This window comes from Protopterus annectens, chromosome 14.part0 (genome assembly GCF_019279795.1).
Source record: "Protopterus annectens isolate FY-2018-M chromosome 14.part0, PAN1.0, whole genome shotgun sequence".
Taxonomy (NCBI): Eukaryota; Metazoa; Chordata; order Ceratodontiformes; family Protopteridae; genus Protopterus; species Protopterus annectens.
The window spans coordinates 748,618,850-748,637,969 of record NC_056748.1 but is presented as its reverse complement, the minus strand read 5'-3'; the positions used below and the strand labels follow the sequence as shown (position 1 = coordinate 748,637,969).

General features: G+C 40.0%; 1 protein-coding gene across 1 annotated transcript in view; it reads left to right on the top strand.

Moving 5' to 3' along the window:
• Nucleotides 1-14,858, top strand: part of MRPL43 (mitochondrial ribosomal protein L43) — a 90,343-nt gene extending 75,485 nt beyond the window's left edge. The window contains exon 3 of the mRNA XM_044056487.1: nt 14,544-14,858. Within this exon, the coding sequence (XP_043912422.1) occupies nt 14,544-14,773 (230 nt within the window). The 3' untranslated portion in view covers nt 14,774-14,858. The remainder of the gene's footprint in view (nt 1-14,543) is intronic.
• The last annotated feature ends 4,262 nt before the right edge of the window (nt 14,859-19,120 follow it).

Below are 19,120 nucleotides of genomic sequence, written 5' to 3'. Positions count from 1 at the left end.
AGCTTTGAAGAAACCAGTGCTCTGTCTTTTTTATTGCTGCCTTTTCAGCTTGCCTCCATGGAAAAGTAAGAGAAAAAAGAAAAATATAGTCCTCTGTTGCAGCCTGAAACATTTATTGCTAAAGGAAGACTTTTCATTATATTTGGTATTCTCATGTACTTATTTCCACCTAAAATTAAGCAAAGGATCTTAATCCAAACATTCACCTATGCAAAAGTAAGAGAAAATGTATCAGCCCAACATATATTATTAACTGTGTACTTTTACACCCCCTTACCCCACCTCACCAACCCAAGATTAAAATCTATTAACTTAAAAATGCTTTTGTCTGATTTTTCTTCTCTTTTTGCACTGTAATACCTACATTTCTTAGTACCAAAAAAGAAGAAAGAAAGAGAAGAGGAAGAAGGAAAAAAAAACACTTGTTTACTTTAATAACTTAATTACATACAAGAACAGCTAAAATGATATAAAATTCACAATTTAGGTTGTGAAAAGTTTCATAGAAGTACTGTTAAGAAAAATTATTTTACTTAACAGTTTCCTTTTTCCTTCTTCTTCCTCTACCCTTAGTCCTTCCAAACATTAATGGCATGAAGTGTGAGGCAAATGCTTTTCAGTTCCTCACAAGTTTAACAAGGTTAACAAAAGTCCACTCCTCTTAGTTAGCAGTATTTCACAAATGCAATTGCTACTTTGCATTCTCCTATTTATAGATTAATTTCTGTGGTAATGGTCTTCTTCCTGTCCATCTCCATCTCCCAACTCCAGATTCCATTTCAATTCCACGGTACTCCTGATTCTTCTGGTCAACTCCTGTTCTTTGCTCTGTTTTTCAAACATTTCCTTTGGAACAGTGAAAAGGTTTCATTAGCATAGTCTCTCCTTGTACTTAATTATGAGAAGAATGAGAAACAACTTTTGCATTTCATCCTTAGCCTGTTCTGCATCAAAAAATTACTTTGATCCTCCAGGAAAAATATTCTGAAGATATCTGGATACTCCAGCTTGACTCTGACAGTGCCTCTCAACATTCCCAAATTACTGGAATAAATCTGTTTCTCTTACGCCTGGTGTACAGTTAATAATCATTTCCACAAACACTCTGCTGTCTTCAGCTTTTAATACTTTGCCCTTTTGCCACAGTTTTGTTAGGATAAATTCTTTCTGCTGCTAGGTTACATCTGTACTAGTAAATATATTGGCTGCTTTCCCATGGCCTAATTTGGAGCAAACATATAGTGTGCCATTCAATCAGCAGTTCCTGCTGTGGAATATCAGTCCAGTTGCTTATTCGTGCCTTCATAAAAGTATTACTGTCTGTACCTAATAGTTTCTCTGATACAGCAGAAAATTACAGTGTTCCTTAAGTGCTCTGTCCTTTAATTCTACCATTTTTGAAACCTCTCTTGAGCAGTTTCATACTCATCCAGCCTTTTCCTCATTTCAGCCTCTGATTTTTGCATTTTTATCAGTTCTTTTGAGTATGTTTAAAACTTCTTCCATTTTTTTCAGGCTTTTGTTTTTTTATTTAATATATTCCTTCAGTGTTTCATTCATTTTTGTCAGCTCTAAGCACATTTGACTTTTTTCCTCTAGATTACTGGAATCACGTTTTGCTGAACAGCTGGAAGATTCTTTCCCGTCAGTGTTCTCTATTCACCTTTCCTAGCTGATTTTATTTCAGACTGTCATAGTTTCTTCTTTGCAGGCATCCAGGTAGTGTACTTACTAGCTAGTCACTGATTTTTTACTCACTTAAAATATCATTGGGCATTGTTTCTCAGTTTCTGTTTTCACACTGAAAGAACTGAACATGTTCTTCGTCTTTTACTTTTGCTGTCAATACATTTGGGTTATCTGCCTGCAGGTAGCCCTCAGTCGGCCTGAATACCAGAGTCTTGGGATTTCTGCATCGGATGCTGTCGCTTCTCCATGATGACAGGTCGTTGAGGGTATAAAACATGCATCCGACGCCATTACATCAGCTTTTCTTGTAGTGCAGTGTCCAAAGCAGAAGCAGTTCACAAGTACCTGTCGGCTGATCCTGAAATTTTCATTTTTCGAGTTTCAGACCTGAAGTCTTCTAAAAGAGAAGTACCCCACTGGGGGATCCTTTTTTCTTGCTCTAACCAATGTCAGAAAAAGTAGCTAATTGTCTTGCCTGTGGAAAGCAAATACCTCACAAAGATTTTCATTCTTACTGCATCACCTGTTTAGGCCCAGACCATGATGTTCCTCGCTGTCGGTTTTGTGCCTTGTTCAACGCCCGAACTATTCATTGTCAGGCTATTTTTGTCGCTAAATTATTTCACATTCATTCTCTGTATTCCGAAATGGCTTCGATAAGCCATCTGACTCCTAATCTTCCGAAAAAACGTAAGGATAAAGACAGGCAGCATAGGTCCAAAACTGCTGCCGACGCTTCCGTTAAGCTACTCGCCAGTCCACTGGTACTCAGTGAGGCGCGTTCGCAGCCCCTGATACCCGCTTCTACAGATTCGCAGGCCTATACTGAGACTCATTCGGAGTCTGGTATGCCGTGAGATGCTTCTTCGACTGTGGAACCTGCAGATGTCTGTACCTTGGATGGGTCCAGAGCCGCGCTTCTGCGTGTGTATTCAGGCCTTCCGATTTTCATATTAAACCAACGACTTTGTTTCAAACCAAAAATACCAAATTTCTCAGGCCCAGAGTTCGCACTACACCTAGGAAATCGGCGACCAAAGCGCATTCTCAGACCCACATGCCTCAGAAACAAATGTTTAGAATGGCTGAAGATCTTATTACTTTAATTAGGGGAAGCCAGCCTTCCCCCTCAAAAAGATCTTATTACTTTAATTAGGGGAAGCCAGCCTTCCCCCTCAAAAAGACCAAGAACTGATTTTCCTTCTGATTCTTCAGATCATGAGTCTGTTGACTCTGATCCTTCTGATTACCATGAGGTATCTGATGCAGAGGATTCCATTCCCTCTGCTTCCCCACCAGAACATTTTTCCTTTGGTGAAACCCTGCATACCCTTGGAGAGCATTTCCACTGGGAGTGCCAGGACTACCCACAGTCCAAAAAGAGACTCAGGGAATTTTAAACTTGCCTCAGCACAGGCCTCTGGCTATCCCTCCTGTTCTGGAAATTGTAGATGATGCCTTCTTGGAATCCAGCCTTACTACTGATACTTTGTCTCCAGCTCCCAGGAAACCTGACGGGTACTACAGAGTACCTGACTTCCACAAGTTCCTCTTTAAGAATGCAGATCCAGAGACCATTTCCCAGGGACCTAAAGGCATTAAGGCTACAACAGCCAAAAACCCTATCCCTTTGGACAGGGACTCTAGGGCTTTAGACAGATGGGGTAAGAAGGTACACACATCTGCTACTCTTGCCATCAGGGCTTTAAATTGCCAGTTTCATATGTTAAAGTATCGGCAACATATTAAGGAGCTAATTAAACAGAAAATTATGTTGATTCTTGATTGTGCAGAACATAAAGATTTACAAGAGTTAATGCATTATGTTAACCAAGTTGAAAACATACTTTGCAATGTGGTTTTGATGCCTTAGAATCATCTTGCAGGGCTGCTGTCAATGGGTCTGTTCTTAGAAGGCATGTTTGGCTTAAGGAACAAATCTTGCCAGACCATGTCAAAGCAAAATTACTAGATGCACCATTAAATCAAGAACGCCTGTTTGGCAATAAAGCAGAAGTCGTCCTCAAAAAGATGGAGGGAAAAGCTAAATCTATGCAAACTGTTAAAGATTTCCTACAGGTACAGCCACCTAGATTCAGTAGGCATTGGCCTTCTAAAAACTGGTCTTTTCCAGTCCCTCCCAGACCTTCTCAGTCCAAACCCAGGGGCAGCAGACCACCAAGATTACAGTCTCCGGGTATGCACAGATCTAAGCAATGGAGTGCTTCCACTTTAAAACCGGGAGTAGTAAGCTACCATCCTATGGTAAAATCTAGCAATGACATATTCTTGACTCTTCCAAGCTTTGCCCAAGTACTTGCACCCAAACCTGTCCTGCATGCAAAAAACTGGGAGTACATCACCCAGGACAGATGGGTCTTGAACACTGTATCCCTAGGGATACAGATTCTACTTCCACTCACTGCCAACCCCAAGCGGGTGGCCAGACCCCCCCCCCCCAAACAAGTGGGCAGGGACTCAAAAGCAAGTACTTTCTCTTCTCAGTATCAAGGCTATTCAACCTGTCCTAGCAGAGCAAAGGGGACAAGGTTTTTACTCCAGACTGTTTCTGGTACCCAGAAAAGAAAACTCTTAGCACCCTATCCTGGATCTGTCTATTCTCAACACCTTCTTGGTGGTTTCAAGGTTCAAGATGCTTACTCTCCAACAGCTGCTTCCTATGCTAGCCAAGGACTCGTGGCTAGCCACCCTAGACTTAAAAGAAGCTTATCTGCACATCCCCATAAGGGAATATTGCAGGAAATATCTACATTTCAGAGCAGGCTGTATGCACCATTAGTTCTCTGCACTTCCCTTTGGCTTATCTACTGCGCCCAGGGTATTCACGAAATGCTTAGCTCCAGTCATTGCATATTGCAGACAGAGAAAAATTCAAATTTACCCATACTTGGACGATTGCCTGATTCAGGCGGACAGTCAGGAATTGCTACTTCAGCACCTGACATTTGTAAAAAGACATCTAACTTCACTGGGGTACACCATCAACAAAAAGAAATCACATCAGGTACCCAGTCAACAGATTGTATTCCTGGGGGCAAGCTTGAACAATACTTCCCAGATGGCATTCCTCACTCCAGAAAAACAAATTTGTTTGACAAACTACTTCAATCTACTGGCCACCAAAACCCAGCTACGTGCAAGAAAAATACTGCAAGCCCTAGGTTTCATGGCCTCTTGCATTCTACTAATTCTATATGCAAGACTGCATATGAGGAAACTTCATTGGTACTTAAGTCTCTGGTGTCAACATTCTCAGAACCTGGAAATAATGATTCCTGTCATTCCTTGCCTAAGGGCAGAGTTCCTTTGGTGGGCAGAGGCCTGCTACCACAACAAAGGACTCCCTTTCACTCAACCCCCTGCCACCCAAACCGTAAGAAAAGATGCATCAGACTATGCATGGGGGGCTCACATGGCAGGACAATGTATTCAAGGCAAATGGAGCCCAAAGCAAAATGCAATCAAAAAAATGTTAGCTGTACAGAATGCTCTGACAGCCTTCAAACGCCTTATTCTTACAGGGCAACTATTGATAAAGACAGACAACACCACAGTTATGTGGTACATAAACTAGCAGGGGGGAACCCATCCCTGCCCACTCTGCAAGTTAGCCATGGCTCTGTGGAACACAGCCTTGAGCAATCAAGTGCACCTGCAAGCTCAATTCCTGCCAGGCAAACTAAATTCACCATCAGATGACTTAAACAGAAATCTAATGGACCCACACGAGTGGAAACTGGAACCCAATTCATTCAAGCTTCTGATCCACAGATGGGGGGCACCAGAGGTGGACCTCTCTGCTTCCCCTCAGAGCTATCAGTTAGCAAATTTTGCACCAGAACTCCCCACAGCCAAGCATGGAAAGTGGATGCTCTGTCCTTTACATGGGAAAACCTCTCAATCTATGCCTTTCCCCCTCTGCCCCTCCTCTCGAAGGTTCTATTAAAGATCAAACAGGACAAGCCAAGGACAATCCCGATTGCACCAGACTGGCCACGCCAGCACTGGTAGCCACTTTTGCGCAGTCTGATAGTACTGCCACCATGGCACCTGCCTCAGACCCTCTCCCTGCTGTCCCAGCAGAAGGGCCAGATTTTGCACCCTCCGCTACAAACTCTGAACCTAGCATCCCCTGAACTCATCACCAGCAACCCTCAGTAAACAGGTGCTGGATGAGCCAGGCTGCTAGGTTCAGTGTTTGTAGCTGAGGGTGCAAACTCTGAACCTAGCAGCCTGGCTCATCCCCTGAACTCCTCACCAGCAACCATCAGTAAACAGGTGCTGGATGTCATCCTTGAGGCAATGATACTGTTCTTGGAGCCAGTCTCAAGGAATGGACACAACTGTGCCTTTATCTCATATACTAGATTACTTAACAGAAATGCTCCACAAAGGCTATCCTTCTCTTCAGTTAAGATCCATGCCTCTGCCTTCTCAGTTCATTGTAATACTGAGCCACCCCTGTTCTCTCATCCTCTGGTCAAACAGTTTCTGAGAGGAGCCAAAAATGTAAGACCCCCCCCCCCCAGGAGAGCTCCCATTCCAGCCTGGGACCTTAATTTTGTATTGGAAAAACTCTCGTTTCCACCCTTTGAACCTGCTGCTTCAGCAGAGTTAAAATTCCTCTCCTGAAAAACAGCTTTACTTCTAGCCATTACTTCAGCAAAAAGAGTGTCTGAATTTCAGGCCCTTATGGCTGTGGAACCCTTCATTATCTTCCATGTGGACAGGATTTCCCTCAGGACTAACCTATCATTTTATGCCCAAGGTGGTATCTAGTGTGGCTTTAAACCAATCCATTCATTTGCCAACCTTTTTCCCTAATCCTCAGAAGAAAGGGGAAAGGATCCTGCACACCCTGGATGTGCACATGCAACTTAATTTCTATGTGGACAGGACTAAACCTTTCAGAAAATCTGACCAGCTGCTAGTCAGCTTTGCTACAGGGGCAGAGGGCAAGGCCATTTCAAAGCAAACCATTTCTAAATGGATAGCACACTGCATCCATTTCTGCTACAAACACCATGGGAAACCTACCCCACAGGGGATCCAGAACACATTCCACTAGGGCTACATCAACCTCTACAGCATTTCTCAGGGAAGTCCCTGTCAGGGATATCCTGGAAGCTGCAACCTGGAGCTCTGTACACACCTTCACCAAGCATTACCACTTGCCTATCTTTTTGTAAATCCAGAGCTGCATTTGCCACAGCAGTCTTACAGGGCCTGCTTGCCAGCCATAATGCTTCTTGACTGCCTCCACCCATCCTCAGCTTTGGCAATCAACCCAAATGTGATGACTGCAACAGTGAAACATGAAGAACATAGTACAGTTGTGTACACTTACCATAAATGTAGTTGTTTGAGTATATTCACTGTTGCAGTCCTGGTTGCCTTCCCTCCAGCCCCCCCGACTTATCTATACTTCTACCTATTCTTTTTTGTTTGGCCATATCTTATAACATTAGTATTTACTTTCTACTGGGGGTGTTCCACACCATGTAATTGCTTCCTGTTGTGTGGGCTACTGACATCTGGGGCAAGAAAAACTGATGTAATGGTGTCGGGCTGCATGTTTTATACCCCTGACGTCATGGAAGAAGCAACAGCATCCGACACAGAAATCCCAAGACTCTGGTATTCAGGCCGACTGAGGCAGATAACCCAAATGTGATGACTGCAACAGTGAATACACTCGAACATCTACGTTTATGGTAAGTGTACACAACTGTACTTTAAGCTGTTGATCAGTGTGCAGCCATCTTGGAAGTCAAAGAAACTTATTGAGCTAGAACTTGTAGTGCACAGAACAAATTACCTTCTTAGAAAATGATACAGGACACCCTGTATGTTCCCAAATAACCACAATAGTTTCCTAAAAGTATGCAAGGTACTGCTTGTTATTAAAAACTCCATTACAGCAAGTGCTTTTAATTACCTTTAATTAAATGGAATGCATGCATCTTAAACGTTGGGTATGCCCATAGATTTTTAGACCTAACAAAAAACTGCCTAAAACAGATAGTGTGTCAACCAGAGGTCAAGATATTCTGGACCTGGTTTTCACTAGCTTACCTTTTATTTTTACCAGCCCCTGTTAAGTCTGACCACAAATTTGTACCATTCCCTATCAAAATCACTAAAATTCCTGCAGCCAATAATTCTGACTTCAAGGACTTCAAATGGATAAACCTTGTCATACTGTATGATGAATTGTAAAGTTTCACATGCAACATTACCAATCCCAACTATGAGACAATTGTTGTCTATACAAGTAAATTATATGCCCATTTAAGTAAGAGTCTTAACCTAACCTTCCTTACTAGAACAACATGTAATGTGAAGTTTAAAAATAAATCACCTTGCTGTTCCACCTACTACAAACAAACTTGATAAGAAAAAAAAAATCTTAAATCATATAGTAGATTTAAAAGTCTTCATTTCAACGATTGTATCAAAAGTATCAGCAAGAAGTTAAACTCTGCTATTAGGACTACAATGGCAAATCATGAATTCAAATTAGCATATGAAGCAAAAGATAGTCAAAAATCATTTAGTTATTAGAAAATTAAGAAACAACATCCAACAGTGTTTAGAACAAATCCGGAAAGGCACCACCCGCTCTGAAGCAATTGACGTGGCAAATGTATTAACAGTCAAATTTAGTGCAAACTTTACCCCAGCCCAGAGACAAATTTGCCTTCTCTGTGATTTTCTGTCTCTCTTGCATCTCATAACATCATAAAGGACCATATGCTAAAGGTACTTCCTGAGACCAAAACAACTACTTGGCAAGGGCCTGGATAACAACTTACAAGAATGTCTTAAAAACAATGCTAAGCATGCACTTGTGAAGCCTCTCTAAACTGTTTAATATACGCCTATATGCAGGGTATATCCCCAGCATATGGTGATGTCCATACACAAGGGTGGCCCGGTCACAGAACCTAGGAACAGTTGACAAACTGGTTTGACTAGTCTCATTTGCAAAGCCATGGAACACAGCATAATTGACCGTATTAATTTGAAATCAAAAGCCTTATTAGGCTAGACCTACACCAATCTGGCTTTCTCAAAGGGTGGTCTTTCTTACTAAACTTGATCAACTTCTTTGAGAAAATCACTAAGTCTGTAGACATAGGTCATCCTGTCCACATGGCTTATATGACTATGGCAAAAGCATTTCATACTATTTCTTATACTGGAATCTTAAATAAGCCAAGTGTCTTAAACATAGATTCTTATGTGGGGATGTGACAAGGAAAATGGGTAAAATCAAAACCCACCTAAAAGACAAAACCCACATTGTTAGAGTGGCATGTACCTGTTGTGCATAGATATGAAAGTAACTAATTGTGCCCCCCCTCCCCGGGCTTAGTACTGGGACCCCTCTTTTGTGGCATGTACTTCTTCGATCTCCAGAGTGGAAATCGAAACATTTAGTTAACTAAGATCATAAATGACTGCAAACTGGGTATTACTGTCGGATCTCCCTCTGATACCATCTCATGACAGCAGGAACTCGCCCTTATAAGTGGTGTACCGAAATGTGGCAACAATTAAATGCAAGGAAGTCTAGCTTCCATATGATTTGGGAAAAGCTTTTTCTTTTCAAAATAGCTAATACACCTTTCCAAAATGTCAATGTAGTTTAGGAACTGGGAACCAGGGTTAGTAATTCACTTTCGTTTTACCATAATATAGCTTCAGTAGTCAGAAAATAATTCTGTCTAGTACAGCTAATGTTGAAAGACATATCATCCAGGTCAGAAGAGGTTATCATACCCTTGTATGCTGCCCCAATTAAACCTATCATAAACTACGTTGCTTTTTTTGGGATGTACTGGAAAGATTCCAGAGATTTCTAACTAAGATGATTGCTAGTTTAAAAGACCCTGAAGTACAAGAAAAGTCTCAAAGCATGTGTGTCTTGTAGGGAGATCTATGCCATGCATTATGAGCTATTAGGGACCCTATCCTTATTGATCTCCTGCATCTCAACACATCAAATAGTTCTGCTGATGCTAGAACAAGAGGCATAAATCTCCACAAACAGATAAATAAAAACTTCACAGAGAGACAGGTTTATTACCTAGTGCTTACCTCATGTCTGGAACAGACTTCCCCTTCTAGTTAAACAGTCACACTCCATAGCATCCTTTAAATCTAGCCTGGGGGAATGGATGGGTTCCCATAAATCTGACCCTGGACTAACTGGCTTTGCCCTTCTTGAGCAGGGGGAGGTGCAGTACAGAAGTGAGTGTTGGCAAGGTGAATATTGTCTTTTGACTCCACTGTCTTCTGAATAAGATAATGTACACATGCACACTTATACATGTGTGTGTGGGTGTGTGAACCTAAAATTGGTCACTAGTATTCGGTGTACTATCGTGGTAAACAAATATATACATTTATGGAATACATGTAAAATGTCGAAAGGCTAAAACACAGAATAGCAAAAATGTCAACCACAAAAGGTCAAAACATAAAATCCAAAATAAGACAGTACATGTTATATATGGGGGCAGGCCACCCCTCTGCTAATTATATGTAATAAGTCTGAGATCGCACCACAGCATTGAAAGGGGGGTTGTGGAGTCCCTGCTGTACCACAATCTTATTGATATACTGTTTACAACCTTTTTTGGGTGCTCTTTTCCCACTAGGCATTCTAAATTTATCCTGTATATGGGAGGACTTTGTTTTGTCGTGTGTGTTTGTGTATGTGGTCAACTCGTGTGTGAGATCACACAGTTCCTGGGGTTGGTGACTATACCCTTGTAATCTTATAAAAAATGTATGTAATTAGCCGGGGGGGCACAGTACACTCTGCAAAACACAATGTTTTATTGTATTTTTTGAAAATAAGATTTTGAATGCACTAAGACTGGCTGCTGGCACATGTCTACAGGCGTGTCAACACCAGTGTTTTTGATCTTATGAGGTCAGTGTTTTCACAGTCAACACTAGGTATTTTTGATTAGAGTACACCCATTATGTATTTGTATGTGTGTTTTTGTGTGTATGTACACACAAACACATGTATACAGAGAGAGTCGAATGACCCAAACGTCGACCAGAAGACATTGAAATTGCAAATCTTGACACACTACTTCATACCCACCAGGCAACAATTGGCACATGCAAAAATCAAACTTAAAAATGCACAAAAAAACGTAATTATATGTACTGACTCTGAGGGCACTCCATATCAAGGAAAGGACATATTCCCCAACCCCTGAGAATTGTGCAGTGTCACACACATCACAAGTACTTCATCTAAAGCCAGTATAACTCAAAAAATAAACAAGAAGAAAATTATTTTGCAGAGAGGCAAGTCCCTCTGTAACCCCGTGCCAGGGCAAAGCCCCTTACACACACCCTAGCTTACAGCAACTCCATGGTTGCACTACAGTGGAATTAAGAGAAAAACATTGTAATTGCAGCACCCCTTACAAAAGAAAACCAATACCAGTGATACAAAAAATCATAAAAGTTCCTTATCAGTTATAACTGGAATAGCGTACTGCAAACTGTTTAACTGTAATTAGACAACTTTGTAGACTTCTTGTAATTTAGATGAGGGATAGGTCACTTGAATAAAAAATAATTCATTTGCTTTTACTGTATTTGTCTTTCCTCCTACTTTATTTTGCTTTTCTTAAAAGTACTCAATTTTATTTATTCTGCTGCATTTATTACTGCTTGGTAGTAGCCTGATTAAATTGTAACTGGTATTCTAAGTATTTTGGTTTAAGCACTTGGGCTTCATACAGGCTGTTTTACATTAAGAAGGTTTGTGGTCTGCACTGTTGTGGCAGGATAGGTAACTTACATCCTTCTAAGCTGGGAATTGCTGATTGAAGGCCCAGTGTCTGCTATTCTAAAAGTGTATAGTTCTGGCTTAAGCACTTGGGCTTCAGGCCAGTTATTCTACATTAAAAAGCTTTGTGGTCTGCACTCTTGTAGGAGGAGAGGCTGGATTCTATCCTTCTGAGCTGGGAATATCTGGTCACAGGCTTATTGTGCCTGCTTATTTGAACTGCTTCTTTCTGAAATTGGTGCGGGTTGTTGCTGTAGCATAGACCAGATTCAGGCCTGCTAAATCTAGCTTTGTTTGTATAACTTGAGCACTGATCCAGGCCATCTTTTTCGGAGAAGGTTCCCCTGCACCCTAGTAAGTAGGGGTGTGCAGTTAGAACTTGTCTGAAGACTGCTGTAACAGGGCTCAGTTTTGAGCTTTTTTTCTGGTTAATTGGGTAACTTGTTTAAATCAGTTTGTTCATTTTTCTATTTTATTTATTTTTATATATATATATATATATATATATATATATATATATATATATAATGTGTATTATATATGTATGTATATATATATGTGTGTATATGTATGTATATATATATATATATATATATATATATATATATATATATGTGTGTGTGTATATATATATATATATATATATATATATATATATATATATATATATATATATATATGTATGTGTGTGTGTGTGTGTGTGTGTATATATATATATATATATATATATATATATATACATGTGTGTATGTGTGTGTGTGTGTGTGTGTATATATATATATATATATATATATATATATATATATATATATATATGTGTGTGTGTATATATGTGTATATATATATATATATATATGTGTGTGTGTGTGTATATATATATATATATATATATATATATATATATATATATATAACATATATAAATATAATTGTACTTTATTCATCTGTTTTTACTGTATTTGTGTTTCTTCCTACTTAATTACTAGTGGCATTGGCTACAACTCTGATCTGCGATATATAACAATGAGTATCCTTTTCTGTGCATTTAAAGTGTTTTTAAGTGTATCTGCTTTATTTTCTAAATATATAGATATATATATATATATATATATATATCCTTGTTTCCCGCCTTTCTAAGCTAGTATAGTCCAGTTTTCAGGTTAGTGCTGAATTCAGGGCTGTGTTACAAATCTCTGTTTGCCCATACCTTACTTGGATAGAAGGAAGTTCTCTGTTCACCTGTGAAAGAGAGGAGCTTTGAGCAGTGTGTCTGTGGAGGAGTTAGTGCAGAATGGCACAAAATGCACTGAACCGACCGATATCGCCAACATCCTGGCAGACAGGTTCAGCGTAAACTTCACCCCCCACTCACCCCCAGAAGGGCCCATAACCATACCAGAAGAATGTAGAGTCCCTGAAATCACAGACACTCAGGTTAAAACAGCCCTCTCCAAAGCCAAAAACACAGCATCAATGGGACCGTATGGTGTACCAGGCTGCGTCCTACACAAGCTCAAAGACGAACTAACCCCTCACCTAAACACACTGTTCAAACTCGGCCTCTCCACAGGCTACGTACCCATAGAGTGGCGCACAGCAGCGGTTATTCTACTCCACAAAGGTGGAGCCACAACAGACCCCGGGAACTATTGCCCTATAAGCCTGACTAGCTTGGTCTGCAAGGCTATGGAGCACATCATCATGGAACTCATTAACAGAGACATTGGGAACCTCCAAACGCTGGACCCTACCCAGTTCAGCTTTAAGGGCAGATCATGCTTCCTGAACCTGGTGGACTTCTTTGAGACAGTTAGTTACCAAGGGTATAGATGAGGGAAAGGTGGTACACACAGCCTACCTAGACCTCACAAAGGCCTTCGACACCATTCCCCATTCTGGTATTATAGAAAAGCTCACCAGCCTGAACATAAACCTCTATGTCACAAGATGGGTTGCCAACTGGCTCACGGACAGAACCCACATGGTGAGAGTTGCGGGAGCTAGGTCCGACTTTAAATCGGTTACAAGCTAAATGCCATAAAGTGCATAGTCCTCCCCTTTGTAAAAAACACTACCACATAGGTGGTAGTCTCCTAAATACGGAAGACGTATTAAGGGATCTGGGGACCCAAGTAGATAGTAATCTCAACTTTGATAATCACATTGCCAAAGTGGTTAGAAAATCCTTCTACATGGCCCACCTAATCACAAAAGGGTTTGCATCCAGATCAAAAGAGGTCATTGCACCCCTCTACTCATCACTCATCAGATCCATCATAGAATAAAACGCCCCATTTGGCATGTACCTTACAAGACACCTGCAACAGCTGGAAAGACCACAGAAGTACTTCACCAATAGGATCACTGGCCTCAAACAGATGCCCTATGCAGCTGGACTGAAGAAATTACAGCTGTACTCTGTTGCATACTGCCTTCTCAGAGGTGATCTCCGCCTGACATACAAGGCCATGTCCAACCTAGAATTGATGGACATGCTCCACCTAAAGAAAACCTTATCCCCATGAGCCACACGCTCTAGGGATCTAAACCTCAACACAACAATAAATAGGACATGCTGGAGGGATAGATTCCTGTCCCAGAGACTTCCCATGCTTTGGAACAAGATCCCAATCTACATTAGGCAGAGCTCCTCACTAACACTCTTCAAAAGAAATCTTGACGAGTGGATGGGAAAGAAAAAGTTTACCTCTGGAATCACTTCAGTGGCTGTGCTGGACAGAAGCACAGGGAACTAATCTAAGGGAGTGGTGAAAGCCAACACATTATGGCTAGGCTTATAAATGCCTTTGGGCAGATAGCCTAGTACCCTCCTATAAACCTATGAATGGATCCTGTACTTATAATATCTGTGTGTATGTGTATATACCATATGCATGTAAAGACGTACACAAATATAAAGTGTCTACTGCTTCTGTGATTATGCTGCTCTCTTCACCAGCCATTTTTTTTCATTAAGTTTAGTTCTTTTCTTGTTTCCCTTTATTTGCAGTGAATGGAGCAGTAAAAGAAGAGGAAGTCAACAGCAAGACATCTGAGGAAATAGCACAGCTTATTCAGAAAATGGCTAACCAGTCTGGACTTGATATCATCCGCATCCGTAAACCCTATCATACAGATTGCCCAAGTATTCAGGGTCAGTGGCATCCATTTGTTAATAAGCCAAGTATGTTCAATATCAAGGACTTTGAGAAAGTTAACTCAAAACTAGAGTGTCCCTGATCATTTTTTGTATGTGAGATATGTGTTCTTAAAGCATGTGGACCTCCAAAACATTTCTTCTTAAATAAAGTTAAATTTGGATGGGTGTGAGTTTATTTTCATGTACTTCAGGACCTTTTTTTCAATGTCACATATCTTCATTCTTTTCACAAGGAGCAATACCACTAGAGTTTCGAAAGGAAGAAGCCAAATATTTAGGTAGGTTATGCCAGATATTTAGTTGGTGAATGTGGCACCTCTTGTAGTATCTGCTGAAGTTGCTGCATGTTATTCACCAGAAAAGGATGCAGGTTGTTATATTAAATGACAAGGAATATTGATTTGACTTTGCCGTTGCTATGTTTGGCAGTGTTATTGAAAGGAATACTATTCGTTAATCAAAATGTTAGTAATAAAAGAATCAGAATGTAAATGTATTACATGTAGTACAATACTAAATGCATTACATGTACTTTTTTAAAATTACTATTTTAAGTTTCTGTTCCTGCATGCAGTATCTCTAGGGATTTGAAATAATGATATATCTTGTCAAGTAGGTTAAGGAGTTTTGAATGAACATGTGGTACTTCAGCAGACTTTGGTATGCAGCCAGCACTTTTCTTCCCCAGAACTTCTTTCTTACATGTGAGTATTTCTCAATAGTTCATATTACTGGATTTCCTGAATATAGTTAAAACACTTTAAACTGATTTTGCATTTTCCATTTTCCAGGCTATGTTTTCAGCATGCAGACTGCCTTAGCATTCAGAACAGCACAATTTTTTTCCAAAACATTCTTATTAAAATTTAAATGTAACAAATTGTAAGTGAATATTTTAAGATTTTGAACAAATATAGTAAATAATATTTGGAGCAAGTTGAAGTTAATTTGCTATTAACCATTAAATCAAAATAAATAAAAAAAACTTAAGTAAATGTAAAATTTTATATTAACTGTAATCATACTAAATCTCCTCATTAGTAATCATGTAATAATTTAATGTTAATTAAGGGAAATCAGCATATATTATCAGTGTGATTTTATATTGTTCTGACAATAATGGAAGATTGAACCAAAATGTGTCAATCAAAAGACTGTTTAGAGCTCCCATCAGATTCATAAACAATAGTTCTAGGGTTACCACCTGTCCCACTTTGCGAGGGACAGTCCCTCTTTGGGCGGTTGTGTCCTGACCAGAAATATTAAAAATGGCAAATGTCCTGAGATTGTAGGGCATAATTATATCCCATATGTAATGTAATAGTTGCATAAAATAGTTATTTCTATATCTAAAATACCTACATGTTACAAGAAACTGGATAAGCAACTAAACTGCTACAAGAATAAGCTTATATTTGGGCAGAAAAGGAAAGTTCTATCCTTTGTACTGACCGTGGGTTTGTGTCGGCCTGTAAAATCTGATGTGTCCCAAAATTTTATTTTATTTTACATTTGTTGACCGAGATAGTCCGACTGGATGCATGTCCATTTTCAGCAGAGGCCCAGGGAGAAAAGCTCCAAGGGTAAGCAGATACAGCATTACATAATACCAGCATTACATATTACAAACAGACTATTTACAGAGATTACATAAGTAAGCAAGATAAACAAGTTCCACAGGTTACAGTTAGTCCTGAGCACAAGTCAGGATTAAATTAAATTACACAGTAAACTGGTTAACAGATTTTTACACATTCGAGTTAGCCAGGCTTGATACATTGACATAGCCAATTAAGTGACAAATGTTGTTTGAGTCTAGTTTTAAATTGGCCTAAGGTGGAAAGTAAGGTAATATCAGCTGGAAGAGAGTTCCAGAATCACCGGCTGTGTTATTAATTTTGCTAGTCTGAATTAGTAGTTTGTTAGAGGATCGAAGCGGTCTAGGATTGTTATAGGGGGTGATAATATTTTTAAGTGCAGGAGTATTGTCCGGATTATAGAGGATTTTATAGGCCATAATCAGTTGGTTATACTGGATTAGGCTAGGTAGTTCAAGCCAACCAAGCTGATTTAGATTGATGCAATGATGTGTCCTAAAAGGCAGCCCAGTGGCAAACCTGGCAATGTGGTTGTAGCAAATTGAGAGTTTGTTAAGGACAGTCTTGTTCAAATTCGAGAGTAGAGGGGATGCATACAGAAAGGTTGAAAGAAGGTGAGAGCGAGCTATGGAAATTTTAGCTGGAGGGGTTAGGAAGGCTCTTATTCTATAAAGTGACCCTAGTTTTTTATTGATGGTTTTGATAGTTTGGTTAACATGTAGGTCAAATTTGAGATTATTGTCTATGATGACACCTAATAGTTTTGTAGATGGGTCAGGGGAGATTTTTGTGCCATCATTTGATTTTATGGTAAAGGTGAAAGCGGTAGACCTACGTGTTGGTGAAAATAACAGCATTTTACTTTTTTTGGGAATTAGGATCAGACTATGCTCAGAAAGCCAGTTTTCTATTGTATTAAATGTGGTCTGGGTAGCTGACCATAACTCTACTGGAGATGTGGCTGAGCAAATCAGAGTAGAGTCATCAGCATATTGGATACAGCTGACTTTTGGGATGACATTATAAAGGTCGTTAATGAAAATGGAGAACAGCAAGGGCCCTAGTATAGAGCCTTGTGGTACTCCAAGGGTGTTAGGTAGAAGGTTAGAGAGTTTGTTCTGCCAGAGGACAGCCTGCTGTCGACCATTCAGGTAGGATTGAAACCATTGGAGGGCTCCAGTATCTAGACAGAATGTTTGCAGGGTGTGGATTAAAAGTTGGGGATCAACCATATCGAATGCCTTGGAAAGATCCAAAAAGAGGGCTGAGGATATATAATTATTGTTGGGAATTATGGTTTATGGTGTTAGTAAAGGCTAGGAGGGCTGAAGTAGTGCTGTGATGAGGACGGAAGCCATGCTGAGTGTCTGCCATAAGGCGGTTTTGGATTAGATGGTGCATGAGTTGTCTATGAATACATTTTTCCATAATCTTTACAAGTGAGAGAGTATAGCTATTGGCCTATAATTGGAGAATTCAGTAGAGCTGCCTCCTTTGTGAAGTGGGATTACATAGGATATTTTCCAGATGGTGGGAATTTTAGCTTCTACTATGGTTCAATTGATTAGTATTGAGACTGGGTAAGCAATAGCATCAGCTGATTTTTGTAGGTACTCTGCAGGGAGTTGATCAGCAGAAAGTGTAGTGGGTTTTAATTTTTTGATCAAGGTATGGATAAGTGAAGTGGCGACTGGTTGGAAGCTGAATGCAAGTAGGTTTCTAGGGGTGCTACTTTCAGGACCAGGGGAGCTAGGAGGTAGTTGGCTAGCTAGGGCTTGAATTGCCTCAGTAAAGAATTGGTTAAAACTATCAGAAACATATTCAGGGGTTTTATCAATAGTAGCAGCAGGGACTGGGGTTGAAGTTTGTCCAGGATGTAGTAGATTATTTAAACCTGCCCAAAACTTCTGAGGGTTATTTTGATTTACTGTCTGTAAATTACAGTAGTATTGTTTTTTGTCTTGTAAAATTGATTTTTTTGGTTTCGTTCCTGGATTGCCTGTATTTAATGTGATCTTGAGGGTCTTTAGAAGAACGCCATAAAGCCCATGCTTTGTTTCTAAGGGTAATTTTGAGTTTAGACTCTATAGAAAGCCATGGTGCAGTTTTTGCCATTTGAAAAGGTGGCAACCTTAAATAGATCTTCTGATGTCCGTCTTCACGTAATCCTTGATTGTGGGCTCGGTTCTGAGCCACAGAACTGACTCAGCCGTTTACTTCAGCTTGTGCCTCCCAAAACTCTCAAGCTAGGCTCCACCCATAATGCTCCTCTCTAAATTACCCCAGATCTCTTTTGCCACTTCATGTGTCTCGAGCTTTGGCAGTTAGAGTAAGTTTTTCTTATATATTCTATTTTTTCTTTACTTGCATGCTTTCCTTTTCTACCCGCTCCTGTCCTTTCCTTCCTGCATGTGTGAGTGATCCTTTTCTTTCCCTTTCCTCTACCATTGGGCAGTTCCTTTATGTACCATTGTTGGTACTATCCTCTCCCTTTCTTTACCTTAAATTAATTATGGTTACTATTGTTGGTAACTTTTCCGTCTATATTAGCTTAATATAAAATGAGTCTTTTTCTCCCTTCTTCCCTCTTTGCGTGTGTGTCTGAGAGTGCTGTCAGCGGTAGGCCTAATTAAGCTAGCATGGCTGATTTAAATCTTTCAAGGGCACCTCTTTTTTTCAAGAGGTGCCAAAAATGTGAACGAAAGATACCCAATTCAGATGGGCATGTCTGCTGTGTTTACTGTTTAGGCACTGTCCACTTACAGGAGGATTGCACCATTTGTCATGGTTTCTCCACCAGGACCTTGACTGAGTGGAGAAACAAATTAA